General features: G+C 35.9%; 1 protein-coding gene across 2 annotated transcripts in view; it reads left to right on the top strand.

Annotated features, from left to right (window-relative positions):
* Positions 1-27048, top strand: part of LOC149838857 (protein SABRE-like) — a 112695-nt gene that overhangs the window by 29998 nt on the left and 55649 nt on the right. For both annotated transcript variants that reach the window (XM_090006845.1, XM_090006844.1), the window contains exons 6-11: positions 855-1028; positions 1139-1216; positions 4597-4851; positions 5914-8052; positions 10304-12200; positions 12568-12668. In XM_090006845.1, the coding sequence (XP_089862971.1) occupies positions 855-1028; positions 1139-1216; positions 4597-4851; positions 5914-8052; positions 10304-12200; positions 12568-12668 (4644 nt within the window). The remainder of the gene's footprint in view (positions 1-854; positions 1029-1138; positions 1217-4596; positions 4852-5913; positions 8053-10303; positions 12201-12567; positions 12669-27048) is intronic.

Below are 27048 nucleotides of genomic sequence, written 5' to 3'. Positions count from 1 at the left end.
CGTGGCTGGTGTATCCTTTCTTTGAATAGAAGGCTTAAGCTATTATATATATATATATGTGTGTGTGTGTGTGTTGACTGTTTTTGTTGTAGATCCAGTTTTGCTTCAGACAACATTCACGCTAAGGAGACAGGAATGTCTAAGTAAAATTTTTGAAAAGGGAGACATTCTTAACCCTTTGATGGAGTTATAATACATACATTCATCAATGATTGGAAAAGATAAATCCATTGGCTTGTTGGCACTTCTGGGCATTGTTACTGTCTTTTTCACAGCCAGAAAAGGATTATTGGGTTGTATAGTAAAATATGTTTTTTATTTTTCACATTGTATTTGCAATTTTCTTTGTCCAATGCATTTGTCTTTTCACATACTATTAAATTTAGATAAATGCAGTATGGTTGTCTATTTAAGAGGATTTTATTGAATCCTTGTCAATTGATGAGCACCAAATTATTTGTAAAATTGAAAAGTCCACCTTGAGGTAATAATTATAGTATCATGCATGCAATATATGTCTAAGGATTATCTATTGTCAAATATTTATTCTTCAAATGGACATTGTGAGTTAGTTATGATTCTGCAAAAGAAAAGAAAAATATGTATGTTCTGTATGCTGGACCAATATTATCTCGCTTAAGCTACTTTCTTCCAGAATTCTGTGTCCATTTAATTTGTGCATGTGCACATGTAGCTGTTTTCTTACACATCATAACTGCATGGTTTGGCTATCTCATGAGTCACTTTTTGTACTGATATATTTTATGTTGATTATACATACGATAAGTTCAATGTCTGCTGCTTATATATATTTTTAGATATTAATTGTGGCAAATGTGACTTTTCTTTGGAAGGTTTGCTTCAATTTGCCAAAGTTGGATGTGAAATTCATAGATCATTCTCGGTCCCTCATTGTGGAGAATAACATCATGGGTGTTCATCTAAGAAGCAGCAAATCACAGTCTTCAGCGGATTTGGAAGAACCCATGTCACATTTAGATATTCAAATGGATTTTAGTGAAATTCATGTACTTAGAAGTGTTTCCCTTGTTCTTTTGTTTCATGTCAATTTTCATATTAAGCACATGTTATGTGCGACTATTTCTTTGACATGCTTTATTTATTAATTGTTTTCCAGCTTCTGAGAGAAGGAAGCATCTCTGTGTTGGAAGTTCTAAAAGTTGTCGTCATATCATCAGTTGATGTCCCAATGAAAGTAAGCTCTCAAACTTTGTGATTTGCTGATAGCATTTTTCTGAGAGTCTGAAGTTCTGTTAAACCTTAATATCAGAAATGCATGGGATTGTCACAATCACTTACTGGAAGAATTTTCATCTACTCTTAAATCTCAATTGTTTTCTGTCAATTATGTTTTCTGGCAATTTTGTAATTCCTCTTCTCACAAGTCATTGAATGTGGGACTTATCTTTGATATACTAGATAAGCATCATTTAGCAGTATCTCTGTTTTCCATGGATGCTCTCAATTTTATATGTGGATGCTATATCTTTTACTTTGATTTTTAAAAATTCCCTCAGCTGTTTTTTTGATAGGCAGAATGCAATTTTTCTTAGGCAAAACTTTGAAGTTAACTGATTCTTTATGACAAGATAATAGTGTGGTCTGGCACAATAGTAAAGTAAGCTCTTTAAGTGTGACAGATGAATTTGACTATATTCATGAAAAGGAGTAAATGTTATGGAACATTTTAAATTTATTATTTATGCAAAAGATACAACTTATACAAGCGCCTTGAGATGGCACCAAAAGATATTAAGCAATGTTGTAAAAGGTGTATCATTGCTCGCACTATAATTACAAGAAAAGTAGTATTATATCATAACCAAGGTTGCCAAAGTGGGAAGTAGAATCCAGAAGCAATGCAGGAAACCGAAGCCAGAATTAAGGGGTTTGTAAGTACACATGAATGAGAAGCAAGAAAATAGGAAGCATTTAAGAAGTGAATTAAGAAGTTCCATTAGAATTACATAACATCTCAGAAAGTTATAGAAAATGTATTTCTATTTAAGATCTATTCTTCAATCTAATTAAAATTGATCAACTATGGTGTTGTTGTTTTAGGAATCATAATCCGTTAATTATGTAAATGTATTGTTTTATAGTGAAAATCCAATTCTCATGTTGGAAATCTGATGTCATTGGAGGTGTGCTTTACATGATTAGGAGATTGAGTTTTGCAAGCATTTAGCTTCCAACTTCTGAAGAGATTTCCCAGGAAGCGAGCTTCCCAAGATAGGTAGAAGTTTCTGGTAATCATAATCATGACATATCTTAGAAAGCTTAAATTTATAAAACATAAACTTAAAAACTGGAAAAAATAAAAAAATCATATAATAGGGATTATATGAACCTAAATACTGCAATAATTATACAATAGAGTCAGTAAACACAATTACAAATAACTAAAGCACAGTAATGTTCAAGCCAAACTGAGACCTATCTGAAAGTTCATACTTAATGGTACATAAAAGTATAAAAAATGTCATCTAATATTTTGATATTCTAAACTCTAACTCTAAACGTCCTAAAACTAACCTACTTCAAAAATTTAGTAAGATAAATGTTTAACATTTCATTTTTAGTTCTATTCATTGCTTCTTCATAAGGTGATGAACTATCTCCAATTTCTAAAGTTGGAGGTGTCTTCAGAATTTGATGCGACTTGTAAGCTGTAACAATGTTTGGGCCATTCTTTTATCCATTTCTTGTAAGCTAAAAATAATTGCAACTGAACATTAGGTGAAATATGAAGACAGCTACATCATTGTGCAGAGCTGCCTTGGCCTGCAATATTACATATAACTTTATATGGCCACCTCAAATTACAAGCCTACAAAACCAACACTTAAATTAAATCCCATTAATGGGAAGCTCGCTTCCCAATAATGAGGAAGCTCACTTCCCAATATTGGGGAAGTGCGCTTCCCATTTAAAAGGTGTGCTTCTCATTTAAAAGGTGCCCTTCCCTGAGCATTTCGAAAGCACCATGCTTCGTGCTTCCAAAACACATTTCGGGGAAGCACGCTTCCCCAATGCTAATAGCGTTTCCAGTAACCCTGGGTGTAAGTATCTACCTTACCTAGTTTGACTTATTACAATATATCTGAGGAGGAACGATACACTTCTATTGCAGAAAATTTCTCTTGTAGCTTAAAAGGACAAAGAGTAGCCCTTTCAATGGGTTTGGTCCTCATAAGGAGATATGCAAATAGAATGAATGAGCAAAAGAATCACAATAAGAAGCAAGGGGAATGTATTGGAATGGTTTGGACAATTTTATTGAGATGGAAATTTTTAAGTATGCACTAAATACAGCAAGATGACTGCTTTTGGAGCACAAGTCTGAAGAAAAGGTGCAGTGAGGTCAAAATGGCTACAATTTTCAGTAGGTGTTGGGTCAAGCCTCTGCCATGTTAGATAAAGAAGCTGCTTTTAGTATGATACAGTGCTAGCCAGTTCTTGCCATGAGTGAACACATGAAAAGTGAAATCTGATCATGCATGGGCAACATCAGATATGTTGCTATATCTTAGGACAGGAAAAGATAAAAATGTGAACTGGTCCTGTAGCTATGGAACTCTCTCTCTCTCACTCATCCCCCTGTGTGTGTACATTTGCATGCACACATGCACTCATGCGTGTATTTGTGTGTCCATGCATGAGCAGATAGAAGATGTTGGACATTCTATTTCTTGGTGGTGGTGCAATGTGAAATTGTGTGAGAATCCACAACCGCATGTCATTAATAATAATTTCCTATTCTGTGAAAGGAAATTAAATATATTCTGGATTCTATAATATGTAGCTATGTTGAACTCTGTCAAAAAGATAATCAATTTACTTGGATTCTTTGTTCTGCTCAATCAATTTAATTGGATTTTTTTTGTTCTGCTCAATCAATTTAATTGGATTCTTTGTTCTGTTTATAAAGATGCTGTTGCATCTGAGGATAGTTATCCATTTTATATGGATATTGCAGGATACTTATATTTATGATTATAGTAACCAAATCTGCAATATGTTGAAGATGTTTTGTGTTCTTTTTTTTTTGAGAAAAATGGATGGCAGGTCATAATATTTTGAAAAAACTCCAACTTGAAAATATCTGATATTATCATGTTCTCACAATATTTCAATAAATTATGTTCATGATGCTTTTGGAATTTTCAATTATTATTTTTAAAGAAATCCTCAAGATTTTTCTAGGTTTTCTTGAGAAAAATATTTATTTTTATATTTCCAGAGAAAAACACTAAGATATTGTTGATACTGATATTAGTGACTATGTTTATGATCATATTGCATAATCCTTCAAACATTGCAGGTGTGATTCATTTGGTACTTAAATGAGTTTTCTAGTTTAACTTGATACTATCTGTTGGACAAAATGCATGTGTGCGTATGTATGTGCACGGTATAATTACATGGGATGCTTTTCTTTGCCTCAAGTATTTTCTATCCAAATTCTTGATCAGTTTTTCATGGACTGTAACAATTTGGATCGCCAATCATATATCCATCTGTATGAAAGTTCATATTATCTGTTTATCTAAAGCACTGTCTTTTGGCTTTCAGCTAACTGGACCTGTCAGGGTTGAAGTTGATGTCAAGCTTGGAGGAACCCAGTGCAATATACTTTTGAACCGTTTGCAGCCATGGATGCATCTTTATGCCTCAAACAGAACAAAAAAAATGGTCCTTCGCAGAAAGGATGTGCAGAGTGGCAGATCACAAAAAAATGATGTCAAATCTCTAACGTGGACATGTACTGTCTCTGCACCAGAGATAACCATTGTGTTGTACAGCTTCAAGGGTTTACAGCTATATCATGTATGTTTAGAATCTACCTTTTTTTTCTGTTAAAGTATTGCCTTATTAGCTTTAATAGATGGAAGTAGACACATGACCATGTGAATTTTGAAATATTCATAGGCAGCCAACTGGCTAAATTCTGATAACATTATAATATATATTTCATCCTCATAATTGCTCTTGGGTCATTACAGTTGATTGTTTGGTCTTATGAAATTTTGACTTTAGATGAAGCTTCCCTATAATGTTTCATTTTTTTGCTGGAAAGCAGTGGTCTTCATTTTATCTTGTAATTTCATAGAGATAGGTTCACTTTGTCATTTATTTCTTGTTAAATCTATTTCAAAAATGTAATTGCATTACATTCTAACTTGAAATTACAGTCATCTAGACAATGGATGATTGAATCATTATAACCCTTTTTAAGTGGTTTATCAGAGTTTTAACATCCTATAATAACTTGTAAATTCCTCCGTCTTTCCTAAAGCAGTTGCTGTTGCACACGAGAGCACTTATTGTTTTTCGATTTATCATCAGATTTTTGTGTGGATCCCGTTTCAGATCAATATTTTCTGTAGGATTTATGTTAATCCAGATCAAAATCCAATCTGTTGATACCTTGACATGTATGACCGTTTCTTTACATTTCTGGTATTTCTGTATGAATTCTGGATACAAATTAAACTTGACTTTCTTGGATTTCTAGATAGGATTCAGTTTCTCTGCTTAAAAGTTGGATTTGGATATGTATCCACCACTAGCTACTAGCTGCTTGTGCTCTATTTGAGGTGACAAGTTTGAGGAATTATGTCAGTTGTTCAAGTCACAGTTTTCTGATAGGAGAAATGGCATTGATGCCAGTGTTTAGGCAGCCACTGGGCTGCTTGTCTCAGACAAAATGCATCTCATTATTGTTTCAAAAAGTTACCAAATTTCTTGGATTTAGCAATGGTATAGTTGCTGTAAACTTGTTTCTATTTCCTTGTGCATTTTGGTGATGCAGTTTTCTTGCTGTGTGAGTTCTGTTTAAGCATTATATTCCTTGAAAAAAAGTTGTATTTGATCTTCATGATAATGCAGGTCTGTTCACAATCATTGCACTTGTTTGCAAATAATGTAGCAAAGATAGGAACTCCAGTGCATATGGAACTTGGAGAGATACAGCTACATATGGCGGATGAGTACCGGGAATCTCTGAAGGAAAGCTTATTTGGTGTAGATGGAAATTCTGGTTCTTTGGTGCATATAGCACGGGTAACCATCGATTGGGGATCCAAGGAGATGGGATCACTTGAAGCACATGACCCAAGTCGGCACAAATTGGTTGCTTCAGTTGATATAACTGGTATATCTGTGGACTTTAATTTCCAGAGACTTGAGTCAATTATATCAGCAGTGATGTCATTCAAAGCTGTCCTAAAGAGCCTATCTGTGATGGGTAAGGGGACGACAACCAACAAGACAGCCGATGCAAGAAAACCATCGACAAAAGGGGTTCATATCTTAAAATTTAACCTTGAAAGATGCTCGGTGAATTTCTGTGGTGAGATGGCGATGGAAAGTACTGTAGTCGCTGATCCTAAACGTGTGAATTATGGCTCACAGGGTGGTGAAGTCATTATCACTGTTTCAGCTGATGGTACACCACGTACCGCAAAAATAACATCCATGTTATCTGGTGAAAAGAAACAACTGAAACACATCATTTGTCTCGACATTTTTCATTTCAGCTTCTGTATGAACAAAGACAAGCAGTCTACACAGATGGATCTGGAAAGAGCAAAATCTAGCTACGAGGCATGTTCAGATGAAAGTATGGATAATGTGAAAGCCACTTTATTGGATATGCAGAATGCAAAATTTGTACGCCGTCCTAGTGGCCTTAATGAAACGTCTGTCTGCTCTCTTTTCAGTGCAACTGATATTATGATTAGGTGGGAGCCTGACATACATTTGTTTCTACATGAGTTTTTTTTGCGTTTGAAGTTGCTGTTGCAGATGCATAGTCATGTTCCTAATGAGAACTTGCATGCGGAATACTTTGCTAAGAAAGATATCAAGATGGAGGAGGCTGTAGATCACAAAATAGAGAAAGAGGCATTAGATCACACCAGTTCTAATAAGCAACGAACAGGAAAGGAACTTGTCCTTGCAGTTGATGTAGAAATGCTAACATTGTCTGCAGAACTTGCAGATGGTGTAGAGGCAATGGTTCAGGTGCAGTCAATTTTCTCAGAAAATGCAAGGATCGGTATACTTCTTGAAGATCTTAGACTTAGCATTAATGAAGCGAGACTGCTGAGAAGTAGCCGAATGCAGATTTCACGTATCCCTGGTTTGCCTGTTTTAAGCGGTTCATCTGATGATAAGGTCCCAGCACTCACCACATGGGACTGGGTTATCCGAGGACTTGACGTCCACATATGCATGCCTTATCGCCTACAATTGCGTGCAGTTGATGATGCTGTTGAAGATATGTTACGAGGACTGAAGCTTATTATGGCAGCTAAAACTAATTTGCTTTTTCCCTCAAGGAAAGAAAATTCGAAGCAGGAAAAGGCCAGGTCCACAAGATTTGGATGTGTAAAATTCAGCATACGTAAGGTTACTGCTGAAATTGAGGAAGAGCCAATTCAAGGATGGCTGGATGAACATTATCGGCTGATGAAGAAGGAAGCTTGTGAGTTAGCTGTTCGGTTGAAGTTCCTTGATGATGTTGTTTCTGGATGGTCTTCTAGTACAGGAAATTCTGATGCAGGGGAGCCCCTTTCTGATAAGAAGATCTACCATAATGGAATTGAAATTGATCCTCATGATACTTCATCTGTACAGGGCTTACGAGAAGAAATCTACAAACAGGCATTTCGGTCCTATTACCAGGCATGCCAGAACATGATTCTCTCAGAAGGTTCTGGTGCTTGCAGAGTTGGCTTTCAAGCTGGTTTTAAGCCTAGTACTGCTCGAGCTTCTCTTTTATCTCTTCTTATTACAGACTTGGATCTAAGCTTGACAAGAATTGAAGGTGGTAGCACTGGAATGATTGAATTTATTAAGAGTCTTGACCCAGTTTGCATGGATTCTGAGATACCTTTTTCCAGGCTATATGGAAGAAAAATCTCTGTGAATATTGGTTCTCTTGTTGTGCAGTTAAGAAACTTTTCTCCAATGTTTTCTGCTACAGCTGGTCAATGTGAAGGTTGTATCGTGCTTGCACAACAGGTCAGTTACACTCACTCGATCCTTGCTGGGGATGCTTGTTTCTCTGTCTTTATGACCTGTATAAATTTGACTCTCTCTCTCTCTCTCTCGGGTGCATAATAGAAGAGAAATATATAACCTTTTCTATTTTTTGGTTTAATTAATATTTATTAATGTAGAAGAGAAAAATCTTATGTTTTCTACACTTTTGAGTTTTATCAATATTTATTAGTGTAGGTAGGCCAGACTTGAAGCCATCCCAGAAGTTAAGGTTCACTAATGAAAAATGTACAGATCTTTCTTCATTATTTATGAAGAGAGCAGGATAAAAAGTTTTTATATAGAAGCTATGATATGGCCAACAAATAATATTTATTGGACAATGGAAGAAGTGATTGTACTATAATAACAAATAAATAATTCAGTTCTGGGTTTCTCATGTTTTTATTGGATGAGAAATTCAAAGTAGGAATTTGCTTAGATTCTGCACCTTTAAAGGGTTTTGAAAACTTTTTTTCTATAATATCATGATATTGCAGAAAAATTTCTCAAGTTTTTGAAAAAAAATTAATTTTCTTCCAACATTTAACCTTTTTGAAAAATTTGGAGCTGTTCCTCTTTGATCTTGTTCTAACTCATCCAAGGCAATGTTTTTAAATACTGTGACTTGGGACTCGACTTGGTGGTACCTGATTCGTAACTCAGTGAGTCGACTAGGCGACATGGCCAAGCCATGTTCACTTTTTAATGTATTGAATGAAATAGATATATAGGTAATTACATATATAAATATATATGATATACAGTTACATAGGTATACTTACATATACATTATGCAAAATATCTACATTGTAACTCGTACAGTATATAAATAAATACATATGACTCGGCTGAGTCATAAGTTGACCCAACCAAGTCATATGAAAACTCGTCTGACTCAGCTGAGTCTTGTGGAAAACCTGGTCAAACAAGTTTTTTGACCAGGTGAATGGTTAGTCGAGCCGAGTCACCGAGTTGACGAGTTTTTAGACATTGATCCAATGTATGTCGCAACTATCGCATGTACACTTAGAATACCTCTGTTTTGGTTCCCATGGATGCTCTTGCTATATCTTCAGCACTCATTTGCAAATGTAGAAGCTTGATTGCTACTGCATCCACCTCAGGATGATGTTTTCATCTTCATCAATTGATTTAGAAACTTGAAGATGATTGTTTTTGCACTTTTTTTCTCTTCTGAGTATTCACATCTGTGTTCTTGGTTGCTTCATTCTTAAGCATTCAAACTCGACGCATGACTGGAGGATGCTATCAATTTCATTACCACAATGAAGTTCCTGTTGCTTTTCAGTTTGTTCCTACTCTTCACCATTTTCACATGGTTTGACAGGCCATGATCAGGAGTTGAGGGGACTAAGCTGATTGGCACTGGTTTCATGATTCACTGCTTGGATCTTACAATTGTTGCTCTTGGGCCACTAGCTTCTTTCTTCAATAGATTTTCTATGGCATCATCATTTAGGCTTCCTCTGTTTTCATGGCTTAGTGTTATGTTTTCAACTTTTCATATTAAAGAATCATGGATTAAATCTCTAAATTGCATCTGATTTCATGTCATGGTTGTAAATCTGTAAAACTCCATGTACCTTTTCCTGATGAATAGGATGGACGGCTATTTGTGCTTGTGTCACATGATTCGTGGAATACCACGAATTCATATATCATTAGCATTTTGAACAAGAAAAAGAAGCTCACTTTGGATTCTGCTTTTATCCTCTATTTCTTCAAAACTTTTGGTGGTCTCATTATTTTTCAGTTTGTACTATTGTCAATCACATTTCATCTATCTTCAGTACTCCCAAGTTAGCTGTAATTTCCATCGTCTTTGTTAATGCTTCTTATTTCTTCATGGTACACGTTTTTCCTAAGTCGAAATGCTCTTTTTTTTTTTTTCTCAGAATCTCTTACTTTCATGTTACATGTTTTTCCAAGTCCAAAATGTCTTTTTTTCCCCTCAGAATATCAAATGGTCTTTTATTTAAGATTCTTATTTCTTTTATTTTCTTTTAAGGTCTTCTTAGAAGTTCTCATTTACAAGATCTTGTTACACATATGACATGTCTATATTGTATATGTCATTGATCTCGTGTTCAACTCTCTTTCTGTCAATTTATGTGATGATTTTGTTGAAAATTTGACAGAACCTGGCATAACTGATAATATCTAGAAATGGTTCACAGATTATTTATTGTGATGTCTCTCTTAAATGCAGGCAACCTGTTTCCAACCACAGATTCAACAAGATGTTTTTGTTGGTAGATGGACAAATGTCACTATGTTGCGTTCAGCAAGTGGCACAACCCCAGCAATGAAAACGTACTCGGATTTGCCCATTTATTTTCAGAAGGCAGATGTCTCCTTTGGAGTGGGTTTTGAACCTGTTTTTGCTGATGTAAGCTGGGCTTTCACAATAGCACTCCGCAGGGCAAATTTGAGCGTTAGGAATCATGGTTCCGGTTCACTTCTAAATTCTTCTGTAGGGCAGCCACCAAAGAAAGAACGCAGCTTACCATGGTGGGATGATATGCGATATTATATTCATGGAAAAAATGGAATTTTCTGTGCTGGTCTCATATTGAACTTTCTTGCAACCACTGATCCATATGAAAAGCTTGACAAACTCCAAATTGTTTGTGATTGCACGGATATCCATCAATCAGATGGCCGTGTTCTTGTATCTGCAAAGGATCTCAGGGTATTTGTTACAAGCTTGGAGCGTCTGGTGAACAATTACAATATAAAGCCTCCCTTTGATGTATCTAAATCATTACTCTATTACCCTGCTTTTCATTTTGAAGTTAACATGGAATGGGGATGTGAATCAGGTACTCCTCTTAATCATTATCTTCATGCACTTCCAAGTGAAGGTGAACCTCGTGAAAAAGTTTATGATCCATTTCGTTCTACGTCTTTGTCCCTTCGCTATAATGTTTCTCTTAAGCCTTGTGCTTTGTCTGGTGAAGTATCTTCATCTTCACCTGCACCAAATTCAGCAGCCCTGGATGCTGTGTCATGTGAACATTCTTCCTTGGCATCCACAACAAATGCAAAGCATGTTTTCTATGATTCTTCTTTTGTGAACGTGGGAGCACATGATCTAGCTTGGATATTTAGATGGTGGAACCTGTACTACAATCCTCCTCAGAAGTTGCGGACTTTTTCTCGATGGCCACGCTTTGGAGTTCCACGCATACCAAGATCAGGTAACTTGGCATTGGACAAAGTAATGACAGAGTCTATGTTCCGTCTTGATGCAACACCTGTTTGCATCAAGCATGTGTCTTTAGGAGATAATGATCCAGCTAAAGGGTTGACTTTCAGAATGACGAAGTTAAAATATGAAGCTTATTATAGTCGTGGTAGGCAGCAGTATACATTTGATTGCAAGCGGGATACCTTGGACCTTGTTTATCTGGGTCTTGATCTGCATATGTTGAAGGCAAATGTAAATAAGAGCCAAGGCTTGTCTGTTGCTCAAGACATTTCAAAAACAAAAGGGGCACAACAGGTTACACAAAAGAAAGTGGATTGTGATGACAACTGTGACAGTGTAGGACACAGCACAGAGAGGTATAAAGGGGATGGATTTCTTTTATCTTCTGATTATTTCACAATTAGGCGACAGGCTCCAAAAGCCGATCCCACCAGGTTATTAGCATGGCAAGAAACATGGAAAAGAAGTTTTGAGACAACACATGTTAAACCTGAGATTGGGAATGACAGTGAGAGTGATCATATGCAGTCTGATCCCAGTGATGATGATGGTTTTAATGTCGTAGTTGCTGACAATTGCCAGCGTGTGTTCATTTATGGTCTTAAGCTTCTTTGGACTATTGAGAACAGAGATGCGGTTTGGTCATGGGCTGGTGAAATATCTAAAGCTTTTGAACCACCTAAGCCTTCTCCCTCGCGGCAGTATGCTCAACGGAAATTAAGTGAAGAGCAACAAACACAAGATGGGACAGAATTGCCTACTGATGATAAGCCTTCACCACCTTCTAAATGTAATAGTACGAGCGAATCTTCGCCTTTACCTGGAGAGATGGGGTCAACACCTTCAAAACTATTACCTTCTATAAAGACAGGGTGCTCATCTTCTGGTGTAGCTGGTAGGTTCTTTTTTTATCTTATTGTAAGAATATACTATCTATTTGATGAAGCAAGGTTTTATATGTTACAGAAAGTGCACTGCATATTCCTCTTTATTTTATTAAAACTCTGTACTTCCATATTTATGTGCATTTAGTTCTTAGGACTGCCGACCATTTGTGCAGTCATAATCTGTTTTCTGTCTGATGTACTTTTGCTGGAAGCTTCAGTTGCCGTCTGGTTACATATTGGACTTCCTTTTTCCAACAATTTACACCTTTGATGCCAAAAGACATTTTGACTCATAATTTTCCTTTGTGTAATTTTGAAATATTCTTGTTTTCTAGGATATTCATGTTGGTAACTAAAGGCATTTTTGTTATCCAGCAAATCAAGGAAGCATGGATGTTACTGAAGAGGAGGGCACACGGCATTTTATGGTGAATGTCATTCAACCACAGTTCAATCTTCACTCTGAAGAAGCTAATGTAAGTTCTTTGCTAAGGGAGATTTATTTTGGTTACCTACCATTTTACTATATATATATCACATGGGTGCGGGTGCGACACAAGTGCGGCGCAATTTTAAAAAATTTGGACACGGGGACTCGGCTATATATATATATTTAAAAAAAAAATATATATATATATATATATAATAATATATCCTGTGTGCATATATGTGGATATTGTCCTCTAAAGTTTGGCACCAGCATGAGTGTTTTTATAAACTTTGCAAATTGTACTTTTGCCCTTGCAGAAAAGGGTGTTCGCCCCCCCCCCCCCCCGGCGCGGGTCCCGCTGCGCAGTCAACGAGCGGGGGTCCAGGGGGGGCAGCGCCCCCCGGATTTTTTTTCCTGGGGCTTATGTTTGAGGCTTCGTTGCAAAAAATGTACATACTGCCAAGAAAAGGAAAAGATAGAAATGTCAAAATTTCTCAAAAAATTTGTCTGCATATAATTATGATGGTTATTTGTAGTGAACCGTCCTTGACATGCATGGGCAGGGATCTCGCACCCAATTTGACAGGACAAGGAATCACATAATGAAGACTTTCAATTCCAGAAATCCCACCATAACAAAATCTTAACACAAAGTCCTTAATTTAACAAAACTACTAAAAGGACCAACAAAGACTCCAGTTATTCTAGCAACATTTAACACAAAATGAGAGTAGCTTAAGAAAACCCAGTTCAACTAGAATAAGCAGTGACTCAGAAGCCCCAGAAATGATTTTTTTTTGTTTTTTACCTTAAAATGGACAATTTTTGGACTTGGTCAACGTTGACCGAGTCCAAAAAAGGATGGACTCGGCCTGGACTCGTTGACCGAGTCTGACTCGGCGTTGACTGAGTCCAGGCCGAGTCCGAAGCCGCACCCGTGTCGACGTGGGTGCGGCGCCTCCCTAGCCGAGTCCGTGTGACATATATATATATATATATATATATATATATATATATATATATATATATATATATATATATATATATATATATAGGGAAGTTGGACCGTCCAACCAAAGGAAGGTCCAAAATCTATAACAATGACGATTACATGGATCCCCTTATCCAATATTTGAGTGTTTCATCGATCGAACCTTATATATTTGTTCTTTATAACAAAGTTGCTAGTCGAGGAAGCAAGAGGGAAGCAAGACACTTCTAAAATTTTAGGAAGCGGGAAGCGCAAAACGATTTAGAAGCGAACTAAGAAGAACGATTTAGAAGCGAACTAAGAATCATCTCAAAAGCGAGAAGAGAAGAGTGACCTAGGAATCAAGTCGGAAGCGAACCAAGATTCAAAGGGAAAACAAAGAAGGAAGCGACTTAGGATTCAAGTGGGAAGAAAATAGGAAACAAACAAGTGAAAATGTAAATATATTTTTTCTAATTTACCAAAATATAAGATTTATGTTATTATTGACAAAATAAAATAAAAGAAGATAACATTAAAGCTGATCTATTAATCTCAAAACTGAATCATATATGCAGTGCAACCATTTAATAAATGCATCCTATTGCAAGCATTTAATAAATAATACATCAAGAAAAATTCATAATTCATATTCCATATTCCATTTTCCATAATCCATACAACAAGGATTTAAGAATTACTAAAATGATGAAAACATTATCACATTATTGGTAGTAAAAGTATAAGCTATAGAAAACTAATAAGTTTGATTAACAAGCATGCCTTTTTCAAGAAATGAATTAAATGACTTGTTATTTGTAGTTAATGAGACAGAGAGAGCGAGAGAGACCGTTATAGAGAGAGATAGTGAAAGACAGAGAGAGAGGGAGAGCGACACTCAGAGAGAGAGAGAGTGGGAGTGAGAGAGTGAGAGAGATAGTTAAAGAGTGAGAGACAAAGAGAGCGAGAGATGAGAGGGAGGGAGAGAGTGCGAGAGAGGAGAGTCAGAGACAAAGAGCAAGAGAGATGGAGAGGGAGAGACAAAGAGAGCAAGAGAGACAACGAAAGAGAGAGAGAGAGAGCACATACCTGAGAACACCCATCACCGAAGAGAGAGAGAGAGAGAGAGAGAGAGAGAGAGAGAGAGAGAGAGAGAGAGAGAGAGAGAGAGAGAGAGAGAGAGTTGGGAATGAAAACCACAAACCCTGCTCGATTTAGGATTTTTTCACAAAAAAGTTTTAATGACCATTTTGCTTTTTTAAAAGAACAAAGTTTCTTTTATTTTTGGTAAAAAAACAGTTTATTAAGGGGTAAAAATGTCCAAGCCCCAAAATATCAGGAAAAACGATTCCCAATTCTGGGAATCACGCTTCCCTTAAATGGGAAGCTCACCCCATTTAGAAGGCGCGCTTCCTCCCGCATTTTGAAAGCATTGCGTTTCGCACTTCAGAAATGCGCTTTGGGGAAGCGTACTTCCCCAATGTTAATAGCGTTTCTGGTAACCCTACTTTATAACCTATTTAGTAATAAATATGTTTTACATGAAGATTTTATGACATCACATGTTTTTCGAAATGTGAAAAATCGATGGCTCAGAATAAAATCAAGGCCCAAATACAAGAACAATCACAATGCTCATAAGAGCACACAATGTAGAGAAAAAACACAAAGCTAGAAGGGCAATACACAAGCCTCTAATGGGCAAATACAGGGCCCCAAGGGCACACCTCACAAAGACACTCAAGAGAGCACTCAAAATATAAAAAATAATGTTTTATTCACTTGGTAAATGCTTAAGAGAAGCATACCCTCATTATGGGAGAGATCCCATTTACATGCAGCTAATGAGAAGCAAAAGGGCTTAGTCCAACTAGCCGTTGGGCTAGTCCCAACTTCTAGAATGGGAAAAGCGAAAAAAAGAAAAATAAAAACACAAATAAATATAAAAAACTGCCCCTAATAGGCAGAACCTATTACATCCTGTGAAAAGACAAAAATGACCCTAGAGGGCATGCCCTATTACATGAATAGAACAATAAAAAAAATACATTTATATATATGTATACACAATATATACATATAAACTGTACAATATATATATATATATATATATATATATATATATATATATATATATATATATATATATATATATAGAGAGAGAGAGAGAGAGAGAGAGAGAGAGAGAGAGAGAGAGAGAGAGAGAGAGAGAGAGAGAGAGAGAGTTGCGCAACCCTTAGGTGGCGCAGCCAGCACAAAAAATTCTAAAAGCGTTTTTAGCGGTGGTTTTTGACCGCCGCTAAAGGCCCCAGTTGAAACTGGGACCTTTAGCGACTGTTTTTTGACTGCCGCTAAAAGCCCTAGTTTCTGCTGGGACCTTTAGTGGCGGTCAAAAACTGCCACTAAATAGGCAAAAATGTGCAAATAACGCATTTTTGCCCCCTTTTCGCATTTTTTTGTGGCCATCCATCATGGCCTGTGATGGACAACCAGTGCAATTGCGCAATAGCTCCACACCTAAGGGTTGCACAGCTACCACTCACTATATATATAGTCACTAGAACATGATAACTGAAATATGAAAATTAGAATATGAGAACTAGAAGTATGGGCATTTCCTACACTTTTTTTTGCAAATCCAACCATTTAGATGTGCTTTGCTAGGAATCAACCATTGGATTGTGTATGTTCGATGAAAAAATGCAAATTTTGAATGCTTGAATATTTATGAAGATTATGAGCCATTCATTTTAAAGCCTTAAAAAAATCTCGTTTACGCATCAAAATCGGATGATTCAAGAGTGGGTTCTTATAAAACCAATAATGTATATCACATCCATACGGTCCGATTCAAGAGAAAAGAACAAAAAATCTATGAAAGTCGCAGTTCACACATTAGTTCTCATATTGATGGTGAAATAACCGAAAGTTTGCTAAGGAGTTAAAAAAAAAAAACAAGGCACTGACAATGCCTTAATGAAGAAATCCACAATTTGGTATTCGGGTGTTATATAAGGAAGTTCAATAGTGCCCTGTGAAACTCCTCTTGAACAAAGTGGCAATGCATCTCTATGTGCTTTGTTTGCTCATGGAAGATGTGCTTTCTAGCAATTTTGATAACACTTTTCTTTTCGCAACACATCTTCGACAGAGTGGAGATAGTGACACTCATATCTTTCAATAGACTTCTTAGCCAAACAATCTCGGTGGTAGTAGTTGCCATTGCTCGATACTTGGCTTCAGTGAAGGAGAGTAACACCTTTTGTTGCTTCTTATACTTCCAAGATATAAGTGAATCGTTGATAAAAAAACAATAACCTGTAGTGAAAATACGATCATTAGGGTTGTCTTCTCAATCTAAATCAATATAAGTGATCAAATTAAGAGATGAAGAAGCAAATAAGAAAAACCCTTTACTTATAATGCCCTTCAAATATCTGATAATTCTCATAACAACTGCCATGTGAACTAAAGTGGGTGCATGCTAAAATTGGCTTGCGCTGTGAACTGCATGTGTTCTGTCAGGCCAAGTGCTAGGCAAGTACGTGAGAGATCCAATTTGTTGACGATAGGGAGTGGGATCTTCTAATGGAGTGCCATCATTAGCTCTCATTTTTGAGTTGAGTATCTCGAGAGTATCCACTACCTTTTTATATAATAGACGTGATCTAATAATTATTTAAGATGCCAATTTATTTGGGAGAGTACATATCCTCTTAGGGAGTATGCAACCTTGATGTCTAAGAAATATCTTAAGGAGTATGCAACCTCGATATCTAAGAAATACCTTGGAAAACCAAGGTCGGACATATCAAAATTTCTTTTAAGAATACTTTTAACCTCATCAATACCCTTTTTATTACTTCTAGTGATAATCATATCATCAACATATAATAATAAAATAATTATACCAGTTTTTTCATTCCTAATAAAAAGAGCAGTATCAGTATAACAAGAAGCAAATCTACTATTAATATTAACCTTACTAAAATGATCATACCAGGCCTTAGGGGCTTGCTTAAGACCATAAAGAACTTTCTTAAGTATAAGAACCTTACTCCTTTCAATGTCAAACCCTAGAGGAGGATCCATATAAAACTTTTACAAAGATCACCTTTAAGAAACACATTCTTGTCGTCTAACTGATAAATAGGCCACAATTTGATGGATGCTAAGGCTGTTAAGGTCCTAACACTAGCCATCATTGTGACATGGGCAAAGGTTTCTTCATAGTCAATTCCATATTTTTGTTAATATCCCTTGACAACTAATCTAACTTTATATCTTTCTAAGAAACCATCACTTTTGGCAATTAATTTCCCAAGTGCTGACTCAATGGAGGATATCTAATTTCAATTGCATTTCATCTAATCCAATGAGGGTGGTCCTTAACTTCACTATAATTAGAAGGTTCATAATAAGCATAAATAGCCATTAAACATGCTCTATAGCTTGGAGAAAAAGATTATAGGATACAACTTATTTGAAAGCCTAGAGATCCATTGGGTTTTTTTTAGGAATAGGTCCTATGGGAAAAGGTTTTTCAAATGATTGACCTTGTGAGTTTTTTCAAGTGCGCATGGTTGGCCCTCATCTTCATGCCGGGTGTAAACACAAAGCTCATTAGAGGTCTCATTGTAAGAATCCTTAAGTGTGTTTTCCTCAATCATATCCGTTGAAGTATCATCACCAAGACATTCAATATTATCATAATCATTTGAACTAAATGCTTCAATTTCTTTCTTAGGTAATAGATTAAATAAAAACGAGTAGTTTACTTCCTCCTCAGGTTTACTTTAATCAAATCCATTTTGTTCTTCAAAAAAACTTACATTTCTAGAGACTTACAATTTATCATTTTTCAAATCATAACACTTGTACCCTTTCTGATTTTCTCCATAACCAATAAACACACATTCAATGGCTTTTAACGAAAGTTTCTCATTTACTTGAAGGTGTACAAAACACTTGCATCCAAAAACTTTTAAATCTTTAAAAATCCAGAGATATTTTGAATAATTTTTTAAAAGGTGAAGTATTTTTTAGAGAAGAGGAAGACATTCTATTAATTAAATGAATAGCAGTAAGTGTGACTTTGGCCCCAAAATTCTTAAGAACATCCTTTAAAATGAGTAAGGTTCTAGTTATCTAAATTATATGTCTATGTTTCCTTTCTGCAAGACCATTTTGTTGTGGAGTTTTTTGAACAAGATCTTTGGTGAATAATCCCGGTTTTGTTTCAAATAATTTTGAAATTCATTTGACATATATTTGTAATGAAATGGTGGTCTTCCACGAAAGCACTTGAATCCACCAAAAGAGTGTCTATAAAGACACTTCAAGCAAAACCCATAAAAGGGTATAAAAGGAAGAACACAAAATGAAATAATAAATCTTTATTAATAACAAAAATTCTTAAGAACCATTGAGTAAATACCATGGAGGGGTTCACCCCTATTTATGCAAGAAGAACAGAGTGGGGAGAGCTCACTTTGAGCTCTCTTAAAAGAGTTGTTGGACTCTAGTCCAACGACTCTTAATGTAGCCATTGGACTAGAGTCCAACGGCTAGAACCTTAGTCAAGTTTTAACAAGAACTTGACTAGGTTATATATCTAGTTTAATTTGAACTAGATATATATAAAAAAAATAAAATAAAGAAAAAGTAAAAAATGTAATAAAAATAAATATATATAATAATAATATAATATATTATTATTATATATATATATATGTTACACTTTATATTTTAACACACCCCCTCAAACTTACGGTATAATGAGCGAAAGTTTGTCTAAGAGAAATTAAAATCTGGGAGCAGCGAGAGACTTGGTGAAGAGGTCCGCTAATTGATACTCTTATGTAACATATGGCAGATCAATCGTTCCATGTAGATATTCCTCTCTGACGTAGTGACAGTCCATTTCAATATGTTTGGTGCGTTCGTGAAATATTCGGTTGCTTGCAATGTAGAACACACTCTTGTTGTCACATCACATACGAGAAGCTTGCGTTGCTTCAACTCCCATGTCGGCAAGCAGACGTTTGAGCCAAACTACTTCTATGGTCGTGGTTGCCATGGTCGATATTCAGCTTATGTGGATGAGAGAGCGACCTTCTGTTGCTTTTTGCATCTCCACGAGATTAACGATTCACTTAAGAAAACACAAAAAACAGTGGTTGCGTGTCTGTTATTGAGATCACCTCCCCAATCAGCATCAACATATGTAATTAGATCTAGTGAGGAGGTAGAAGACAATAAAAGTTATCGGGAAAGAGATGACTTAATATATCTAATAATACATAGAATGACTCCCATGTGGACAGTGGTGAGAGCATGTTGAAACTGGCTGACTGTGTGTACAACTTGTGCTTTGTCTGGTCTGGTAATAGAAAGATAAGAAAGTGTTCCGATAAGCTGTATGTAAGAAGTAGGATCTTCAAGAGGTTCTCCATCATCAATTCTCATCTTAATGTTGATAACTTTTGGGGTGCCCACTTTCTTATCATCTGTAATTTTAGACCTGAAAGTAATATCAAAAGCAAATTTAGATTGAGACATTAAATACCCACGAGGAGAATAAACAATTTCAATTTCTAAAAAATATCTTAATAAACCTAAATCAGTCATTTTAAAATGATTTTTTAAGAAGTTTTTTGATGTTTTCAACTCCCTGTTTATCGCCTTCGGTGATGATCATGTTATCCACACAGAGAAGAAGCACTATAATCCCTGCATCAAAACTCTTAATAAACAAAGCAGTGTCAGTCAAATAGGATTGAAAACCAATATTAAACATAATTTGACTAAACCTATCATACCAAGCTTTTGGTGCTTGTTTAAGACCATAAAGATCATTTTTTTAAATGGAGAGCTTTATCCTTGAGAATACTAATACCAGGTTGGACTTCCATATACATTTTTTCAACTAGGTTTTAATTTAGAAATGCATTTTTAACATCCATCTGAAATATATGCCATTTTCTAATGAAAGCTAAGGCAATTAATGTAACGACCCCAACTCATACCCGTGAAAAAGTGGTAATTTTTTTTAACAAGTGTGAAAACCTTCCTAGAGACCCAGGGCTTTACAGTTAAACACAACCACCACCACAAAGGATCTTATATTCATCCTTCATGCCAAACCAAACCAAACCAAACTTTATTTATTCAAATGTATAGAGTCTGAGACATAAGCAAATAAAATATAAATAAAGCAAAAAGAAAGTCACACTGTCCAAAAGAATCTGCCAGACAGTCCTGTAGTCCCCTCATAGCTCATCTTAAAAGCAAGTCACCCAACTAGGTATCTGAGGCTGCGAAAAATATAAATGTAGGTGTACCAGAATCTAAAAAATTCTGTGTACGAATCTCTCTAATGAAACAAATAAGTAAAAAGAACATAAATAAGACTCATGCAATATTTTAGAGGGTTGCAATTATGATAAATTCATAATTCAATTAACTATTCATGCAATAAAGAACAATTATTACGCATGAGGGAACATTTAATAAATAACAGAGATCACAAATTAAGCAATACAAATATTTAACATGCATTAGTGATGCAGAGCACAGACGTCCCCAGATCCAGCGGCAAACAGGAGTCGACTCGGGTCCAAGGCCAGACCTGGACCCGAGACCCGGATTCAGCTGCACACGTTAAATACCCATCTTAGGGTTGTGTGCAGCACGGACGATGAAGATTGGAATTAACGCAGCTCTTTTCTTTTTGGGGTTCCCTGCAATTTTTCTTTCTTTTCAGCAGCCTTTGTCATTCCTTTTGGTTTTCTTTATTACTTTCCTGTCAGCCCATTATTGCTTTTGTCATTACTTCCCTATTGTTTATTATTTTCACTGTTTCTTTTCAGTTTCACGTCAGTCTTTGCAGCCTTTATTCACTTTGTCTATTTGGTATTCCAGCCGCAAGTTTCAGTTTTACCTATTACTTGTCATATTCATTGTGCTCCCTTACCGATCTCATAAATAAGTATTGCTCGGATTGATTAATCCGATTATGTTTTTTTCTGGTTCACGTTTCCTGGGAATACTCGTGGCTGATCGACTGGTTGTGGGTTGGAAGACCAACATCACGTCAACCCCTCGTTGCGTTGGATCGTGCCCCTACTTGTTGCACCCAAGTGCATCCCAGAACCTGATCTCCCACTAGAGTCGTGATTCTCATCCTCTCCTCCAGGGTGCCTCGCTGGAGTCTGATCTCCTCACTGCAGCACATCAGCACCCATTAACGTGGGTTGTGTGCTAATCGAGTAGAATCAACGTCAGCCCCATTAGTGTATTAGTGTTGGCCCCTTTGTTGCACCGAAAGTGTGCCCGATACCCATTACGTGAAGGCTGACCTTGGATTTTCTCCTCCGCTGCATCAATTAGACAACAACATCATGCATTCACCAATATATATATCAACTGAGAAAATAAGTAAATATGCATGATCTAATAAAACATAAAACATAATCTTCTATTAAACAGTTGAACCATACATGCAAACGAACAATGTACTCATCTCAACACTAAACATAATTCAGGACATATAAATTGCCCACAGAATAATGTACCAGATTATGTAGATTTAATATTAAGATGTGTATACATTATATATGTTGTCATAAGTTGATGAAAGTTCAGCCTAGTGCATGCAATTCCCATATTTCACCTGTTATGAATGCTTCGGCTATGTGAATGTTAGAATTTGATTTCACATGCTTATGATTGAATAACTATGCATGATCAATATTCAAATGCAATGTTACCTACATGTGTATCTTGTGGGCATGTGCAAATCCTGAATTTTGATTATTTTGCATATGTATATTCGCATAAATGTTGACATGCTTAAACTAGATATTCCATGCTGAGTTAAAGTGTTGGTACAATGTGTGAAAATATCTCAAAAAGGAGATAAGGTGTGCTATAAGCACACCACCACTAATAGGTATGTGCACGAATGCACAAGAACACTTAGAACAAATGTACACAAAGGTACAATAAAGAAACACAAATACACGAAGGCATACAAAATATAAAGAATTTTTATTGAGAAGAATGGAGAACAAAAGCTCCAAGAAGTGAGAAATACAAAGGGGGATCTCCCCTATTTATAATAGGTAATGAGCCTTGGAGGGGCTCCACTAGCTGTTGGAGCCCCTCCAACGGTTAGAATTCTAACCGTTGGAGGGGCCCAACAGCTAGTGTTGATTCCCCTCTAAATTGACCTTAGTCAACAAAAAATAAAAGAAAAAAAGAAAATGAGAAGAAAAGAAAAAATGTAAAAAATATTACAACATATTTATAATTATGAATATGCGCAAAAAGGGAGAAATAACTATAATACCCTTGTGGGCTTTACAAAAAGATATTTGTATATATCTAAAGATGAATACATATACATATATATAACATATATATATATATATGTATGTATATGTATCCCTCTTTAGGTATATGTAAATATATATATATATATATATATACATAAAAGAGAGATACATTTTAACACCCTCCTCAAACTTAGGGCGCAATGACCAAAAGTTCACCAAGGAGAAAGTTGAATCTAGGCGAGCAAAGCGCTTTGGTGAAGAAATCTGCCAACTGATGTTCGAAAGTCACATAAGGAAGGTCGATGACTTTTTGTAGATATGTTTCTCTAACATAATGGCAGTCCATCTGAATATGCTTTGTTCGCTCATGAAAAGTGTGATTTTTAGCAATATAGGTTGCACTCTTATTATCATAACACAACTTTGTGGGTCCTTAGATTTGAATTCCCATGTCTTGCAACAACTGATGAATCCAGACAATCTCCATAGTTGTAGAAGTCATGACTCGATATTCTGCTTCAGTGGATGATAAAAACACCTTCTGTTGTTTTTTGCATCTCCATGAGAACCATGATTCTCCTAAAAAAATACAAAAACCTGTGGTGAAGTGACGGTTATTTGGGTCACCTCCCCAATCAGAGTCAATATATGCAATTAAATTTAACTCAGAAGATGAGGAAATGAAAACTCCCTTGTTTAAAGTTCCTTTTATGTATCTGACAATTCAGAGAATGATACTCATATGGACGGATGTAGGAGCATGCTGAAATTGGCTTGCAGTATGCACAACATGAGAGATGTCTAGCCTTGTGATGCTAAGATACATTATCGACCCCACAAGTTGCCGGTAGGGGGTAGGATCCTCCAAAGGTATCCCATCATCGATCTTTATTTTTTATCCCACAATTTCAGGGGTCTCACAGATTTTATCGTCAGTAATACCTGATCTGTCAAGAATCTCACAGGCAAGTTTAGTTTGAGACAAAAAATAGCCTCTATGAGAGTAGGCTACCTCGATACCAAGAAAGTAAGTTAGATACTCCAAGTCTGACATTTAAAACCTTTCTTTTAAAGAGGTTTTAATGTTTCTGATGCCCTTTATGTCACTACATGTTATCAACATACAACAGTAAAATCACAATTCCTGCATCAGACTTTTTGACAAACAGAGCAGTGTCTGTGTAGCATGAGGTAAAACCATCTTGAACCATTACTTCATTAAATCGATCATACCAAGCCTTAGGGGCTTGTTTTAAACTATAAAGCGCTTTTTGCAAACGAAGGACTTTTCCCTTTTGTACGTCCATACCAGGAGGAGCATCCATGTAGATTTCTTCATTAAAGTCCCTATTTAAAAAGACATTTTTAACATTCATTTGGTAAATGTTCTATTTTTTAATAGATGTAATGGTGATCAAACATATTACAGTAACCATTCGTGCAACGGGGGCAAATTTTTTTTCGTAATCGATGCCGTATTCTTGACTATATTCTTTTGCGATAAGGCGGGCTTTATATCTTTCGAGAGTGCCATCACTCTTGGTTTTGACTTTAAAAACCCATCTACATCCTATTGTTTTCTTTCCTTTTGGAAGACATTGAAAAACCCAAGTTTTGGCTTTGTTGAGGGCTCTAAGTTCGTTGTCCATAGCATCCCTCCACTCTATCATTTCCTTAGCTTCCTCAAAATTTCTAGGTTCTTGATATAAGTGAATGACACTAAGACATGCCCTATGCTTGGGAGAAAAAGACTCATAGGATATAAATCTAGAAGGATTTTTCCTAGATCTTTTAGTTCTTCAGGAGTGGTTGGAAGGTTTTCACTAGGGTCACTATATTTCTCTATTGCACTTCTAAAAGTACTTTTATCTCTATGTGTATAGGCAATTGGTTCAATTGTCATTTCTTCTTCGTGTTGAATGGTTTGAGGAATACTTTCACTTATATCCTCATTCTCATTTAATTCATCATCGCTAAAAAAATCTTCATTTCTAGATAATAGTTCAAACAAGAAAGAGTAATCGACATTATCTTCATGAGTTTTGTGTTCTTCAAAACCACTCATGTTTTCTAAAAAGGTTACGTTTCTTGAAACATATAGTTTATCATTTTTAATATCATAACACCTAAAACCTTTTTGTGTTTCTGAATATCCCAAAAACGTACAAGGAATAGCTTTGGGAGATAGTTTATCATTCTTGTCGGTGAGAACAAAACAATTACAACAAAAAATTCTTAACCTATTGTAATCGGGGTTTTTTTTATACAAGGTTTCATATGGAGATATTTGATTCAAATTTTTGGATGGAAGTCAGTTTATGAGATAAACCGATGCAAGAGCCGCTTCGGCTCAAAATCTTTTTGGAATTTTTTGAGAAATGAGCAAAGTCTTTGTAGTTTCAATTATGTGTCTATGTTTTCGTTCGGCCAACCCATTTTGCTGAGGAGTTTTGGGGCAAAACCTTTGATGAACAATCCCATTATTTTCAATATAACTTTTGAAATCATTTGAGAGATATTCTCCCCCGGAATCGGTTCTAAGAATTTGTAATTTACTATTGAATTGATTTTGTATTATCATATGAAAAACCTTAAAAGTAGAGAAAACCTCATGTTTATGTTTAAGGAAGTATATCCAACTATATCTTGAGAAATCATCCACATAAATAACATAATACGAAAAACCTCCCTTAGACACAACGGGTGCCAGTCCCCAAACATCCGAATGCACAATTTCAAAAGGCTTAGTTGAAAACATAGTTCTTTGTCTAAAAGGTAAGCTTCTCATTTTACCAAGAATACAATCATTACAATTGAAGTTGTCTTTGCATAAAGTTTTAACAAAATGTAAATAAGAAAGCTTTACAATATTTGGATGCCCAAGGCATTTATGCCAAACATTTATATCTTTATGTTGGGCAACATTACAAAAAGAGGGATTTGGAATTTGAAGAAATTCCATAAGATAAAGATCTCCTTTCCTAGAGCCTTCCCCAATCAACTTCCCGGACCGACGATCCTGTATCCAACATTTATTTGATGAGAATTTGATATCACACCTATGATCCGATAATTGAGAGACGGAAAACAAATTTAAATTTAGTTTTGGTATAAATCTAACTTTAGGAATAGAAAAACCTTGTCTTTCAAAATCACCAATTCCTTTTATTTCAAGAGAAGCCCAATCCGCGGTAGAGACAAAAGAGAGTGACAAATTTTTTGAGTATTTAGAAAGTGCAAAAACATTTGAAGTCATATGAAAGGATGCACCCGGGTCTAAGAGGCAAATAAACTTACCGAGAGGAGAGAAGGTGGTCATGGCGGTTTCAAAAACGGATCCCTTGAGGAGTGGTTGAAGAGCTTCCACGATTTGATTGAGAGACAAAGTAGCATTGTTGGAAGTTGATGGTCCTTCATCCTTGGTTGGTTGGAAAGTAGTAGACATAACCACCATCTTCTTCCATTTAGGGCATACCGGTTTAATGTGTCCTGATTCTTTGCAAAAGTGGTATATGATTTTACTATAATCTCTTCTTCCATAATGCCCACCATTCTCTTCCTCCTTGATTTTTGTTGAAATGAGGGGGTTTATAAGTTTTAACATTATTCCCTGGTCTTGATACGACATAAGCACCCTCATCCTTATCCTTAGAGGGAGCGACCAACACACTTAGATTGGTTTCATTCATTCCCAATCTAGTTTCTTCTCCACTTAGTTTGGTAAGCACATCTTCCAACGGAGGAGAAGAGAAAGAAGACAAGAGAGATGATCTAGTTTGTTCGAACTCGGGTCTAAGCCCATTTAAAAAATTAAAGAAATGATCCTCTTCTAATTGTTTGGCCCTCAATTCAATAGCCTCTCCACTCCATTTAGGTTCTTGGAGAGCAAGTTCATCCCAAATAGTGGATAGCTCGGCAAAATACTCTCTAACGGACATTTCTCCTTGTTGAAGGGTTAAAGCCTTCTTTTGGAGATAGTATTTATGGGACAAATCTCTTGAAGTATACATTCTTTCAAGATATTCCCATACTTGATATGCCTTTTTGAACTTTAGTATGTTGTCATTAATTTTGGTCTCAACCGAAAAGAAGAACCATGAGAGGATTTTGTAATTTTT

This window comes from Nuphar pumila, chromosome 5, assembly GCF_984573655.1.
Source record: "Nuphar pumila chromosome 5, dmNupPumi1.hap1.1, whole genome shotgun sequence".
Classification (NCBI taxonomy): Eukaryota; Viridiplantae; Streptophyta; class Magnoliopsida; order Nymphaeales; family Nymphaeaceae; genus Nuphar; species Nuphar pumila.
Note: the sequence above shows the minus strand (reverse complement) of the source record. Positions and strands in the feature narration are given on the sequence as shown.